The sequence below is a fragment of the Ammospiza caudacuta genome, chromosome 1, assembly GCF_027887145.1.
Source record: "Ammospiza caudacuta isolate bAmmCau1 chromosome 1, bAmmCau1.pri, whole genome shotgun sequence".
NCBI classification, from domain to species: Eukaryota; Metazoa; Chordata; class Aves; order Passeriformes; family Passerellidae; genus Ammospiza; species Ammospiza caudacuta.
The window spans coordinates 122,737,759-122,741,319 of record NC_080593.1 but is presented as its reverse complement, the minus strand read 5'-3'; the positions used below and the strand labels follow the sequence as shown (position 1 = coordinate 122,741,319).

General features: G+C 42.2%; 1 protein-coding gene across 1 annotated transcript in view; it reads left to right on the top strand.

Annotated features, from left to right (window-relative positions):
• Nucleotides 1–355: 355 nt before the first annotated feature.
• LOC131558561 (ATPase family AAA domain-containing protein 2-like) overlaps nucleotides 356–3,561 on the top strand; it is a 28,230-nt gene continuing 25,024 nt past the window's right edge. The window contains exon 1 of the mRNA XM_058806429.1: nucleotides 356–648. Within this exon, the coding sequence (XP_058662412.1) occupies nucleotides 356–648 (293 nt within the window). The remainder of the gene's footprint in view (nucleotides 649–3,561) is intronic.

Genomic DNA, 3,561 nt, shown 5'->3' with positions numbered 1-3,561 from the left:
CTTCAAACCGCGCGCCAACGGCTGCCGGCCCTGAGCTTCGCCCGCGCCGCAGCCAATCAGAGCGATCGTACCGCCCCGCCCCGCTCCGTATCCAATCAGCAAAGCCGTTCCGCCTGGCCCCGCCCCGCTCACCGAGCCGCAACCAATCAGCGCTGCCGCGCCTCACGGCTCGGGCCGTCGTCGCCGCGCCCTTGTTTTGGTTCGCAAGTGCCCTTTAGTGGTGGAGGGCGCGGGGGGAAAGCTGAGGGAGCGCTGTCCCGTGCGGAGCGGGGCTCTGAGAGCTGCCGTGTCCTGTCGCGTGTGCAGTGCTGCCCTGACCCATGTCGAGTGCTGGTTCTAAGAGCTGCCCTGACCCATGTGGAGCGGTGGATTTCAGAGCCGCCGTGTCCCATATGGAGCGGTCGCTCTCAGAACTGCCCTGTCCTATGTGGAGCGCTGTCCCGTGAGGAGCGGTCGCTCTCAAAGCTGCTCTGTCCCATGTGGAGCGGTGGCTCTCAAAGCTGCCCTGTCCTATGTGGAGCGCTGTCCCGTGAGGAGCGGTCGCTCTCAGAGCTGCTCTGTCCTATGTGGAGTGGTGGCTCTCAGAGCTGCGGTGTTCCGCGCTTCCTGGAAGAGCAAAAGGCGAAACGTGGATGTTTTCTTGCATGTGTGAACCGAAGGGCTTCTCTTAGCGCGTTTTCGTGTGGGCTCTGGAGAGAGGAGGCTGTGGGAGGGAGGGGAGAGAGGGGGGGACATACCAGAGCCTGGGAAAACTGAAAAGTGGGAGCTTGGACTTGGCAACGAAGCCCTGGATTGTATGTGGAGAGCGACGGTATTAGTTGGAGGGTGTTTATCTGACAAGGCAACTGTTTGTAGATCTTAAAATGTAAAACCCAGGAAGGAAGAAGGTGGTCTGCAAAGGGCTGAATTCAGGGCAAGTGCTGAAGGGCAGAAGAGTTTTCCTCTCAGAGATGTGGTGGAGGTTTCCATCTCAGTGATGTTCTAGGTCTGGTGAAAGGCTTTAATTTGAGCTTTATTTCACTCCAGGGAGGAGCAGGGTGGTATCAGAGTCAGGAGGTATCAGCTGATGGGCCTTTAAATCCTTTGACTCCTGTGCTCACACTAAATTGCACCCACAGCAATCTTGCTGTGGCATGAATACATTGAGGTCAAAGAGACAAGAAGACACATAATTTAACTTCAAAGAATCTTCTATTTGGACAGCTGTATTAATAGAGTGCAAGACTTAGGTTTGCACTTTGGAAGAGATTGTGACAACTTCTTAATGCTGATGGTGTCAGGAATAAAAATTCTTAGTGTTTGACACAAACCAGGTGGACATAAAAAATGAGATTATTATGCATTAATGTTTAATTGAGTAGATTTTTATAAGTTTTGTAGTAAAAACTGGCAGGAAGGTGGATCAAATTACCTGATAAACAACAGCAGGACCAGTTTGCTGAGTGTAAGCTCTGCTCAGTACTAGCAAAATCATGTTTGTTATCATCTCTGTGTTCAGCACAAATCCAAAACACAGCTCCTCACCAAGCCACTGTGAAGAAAATTAACTCTGGCCCAGCCAAAACCAGCACAACACACAGCCCTGAGTGTCCTTGAGGAGTCCCTAATATATGGGCAAATGGATTTCAGGTACTATCCCAGGCCTATCTCTTCTCCTTGACAGTAGAGGGAGCTTGAAGTATTCTAGAAAAGATGCCTATCTTGTAGGTGTTTTGAGGTCAGATGACTCTTGTGTTGGGTGAGCTTGCAGCAGCATGAGAAAAGATACTCTAGTGTGGCAGAAAACATGTTTTTATTCTTATGAATGAGGTGGAAAACCACAATTGTTCAGTTTAATTCCTAAACCAGTTTTTTCTTTCTTTTGCAGGTGTTTCTACCAGTTCTGTCTGTGATGGTGGCAATGTTTTTCTTCCCAGATTTAGCTCCTGTAGTCTTGGCTCCAAAGCTGCAACATGTTTACACTTTCCTCTTTATGCTGGGAAGTCTTGTTATTTATCTGCCTTTCATACATTTTAAAATGCACTTTGCATTTCTTGATAAAATTACAAGCTGCTTAGAGCTCCTGCTAGAAAACTGTCCTGCTGATGGGTCTGCCAAGGGCAGATGTGAATAGTGTTTAGTCCCAGTATAACTAAGAGCCAACAGAGGATTTTGTTTAACTGAGAGTATAAAAGGTACAAGTTACATGTGATACACAAGTGTGCATGCCTGTGTGCATATGCATATGTAGATGTAAATGAATGTACATGTATTGCATACCTATACACATAAATATATATAAATATATATTTATAAAAGTGTAGGTATTAGCATAGAGAGTTAGTATGTATATATTTTTGTCTCTGTGGATACATTAATGTAGATGCATAGCAATTTAATAAGTGCAAGGAGTCTCACCTAAACTTGTAAAATCTGTAAAATGCTCTCTTGCACCTTAAGACAGTTAAAATAAGAAACAAGACTAAATTGCAACACAAATAATTATCACTATTATCATATAATAAATGAGTAAATACATACTTAACAGCATAATTATGTAAATATACTTTTGGTCTCCAGACTCAATCAATCAGGATTATTCTTGGTTCATAGTTGCTCATTTATTAGAACTTCCAGTTTAAAAGGGTTTAGTCTTCTCTTAATTTGCTAAAACTTTTTTGGTTTGAATTTATTTTAAATAAGAATCTTTAAGGTACATCATAAAATTGACAGATCTTTTTTAATCCCTGAAAAACGGTGCATTTTAGCATTTTAGCTATTTTAGAACAACACATACAAATTCATGATGGAATCTTACACTTTATTCTTCAATTTCTTTTTGGTTACTTTATTCTTTATTTTGTTTTAGGTGCTGTTGGGAAGTAGGAGGCCCCTTTCCCCCCATGTTTATTTTGTTTATAAAAGCCAAATAAATTAATTTTTCTTTTGATAAATGGTCCATATTAACTTCATACAGTATTTAATCTTAAAAGCAAAGAACCATTGCACAAGAAACATCACATACTTAGGTAATTAATATACTAATATATGCTATTATTTTTATAACTGCAATAGAATTACATGTGTAAAGCAGTTTTTCAAATTTGTCAATGAAAACATGTGTAAAGCAGTTTTCAAATTTGTCAATGAAAGCTCAGCAATACAACCAGTAGATGGCCCCAGCCTAACATCTCCCTTACACAGTGGTGCTCTGGTTTGCTGGGTGGGTGGAAAAGTTCTTGCTAGGATACTCAGTGCACTGATGTATGGAAAATAGGGATCAGAATGATGGATAAAGACTTTATTCATAGCTGCCCAAATGATAGGGTACCCTTCTTTAAAGCTGGGAACCAACTGAATGTTAAACTGAACATTTAAGGAGATTTGACTTAACACAAATGAAAAGAAGTGCATGAAGAAAGTGCCTTTTCTCACAGGTGGTAATGCGCACAGGATGAAAATTTGAATTAAAATTTAGAATGCTGTAGGGAGTAAATTTTGTGCAAGTGAGAAGCTGAGCTAGAGATTGGATCCCACTGAAAGCAAGACAAGAATCAATCTCTAATTTCATTCAATATTGCT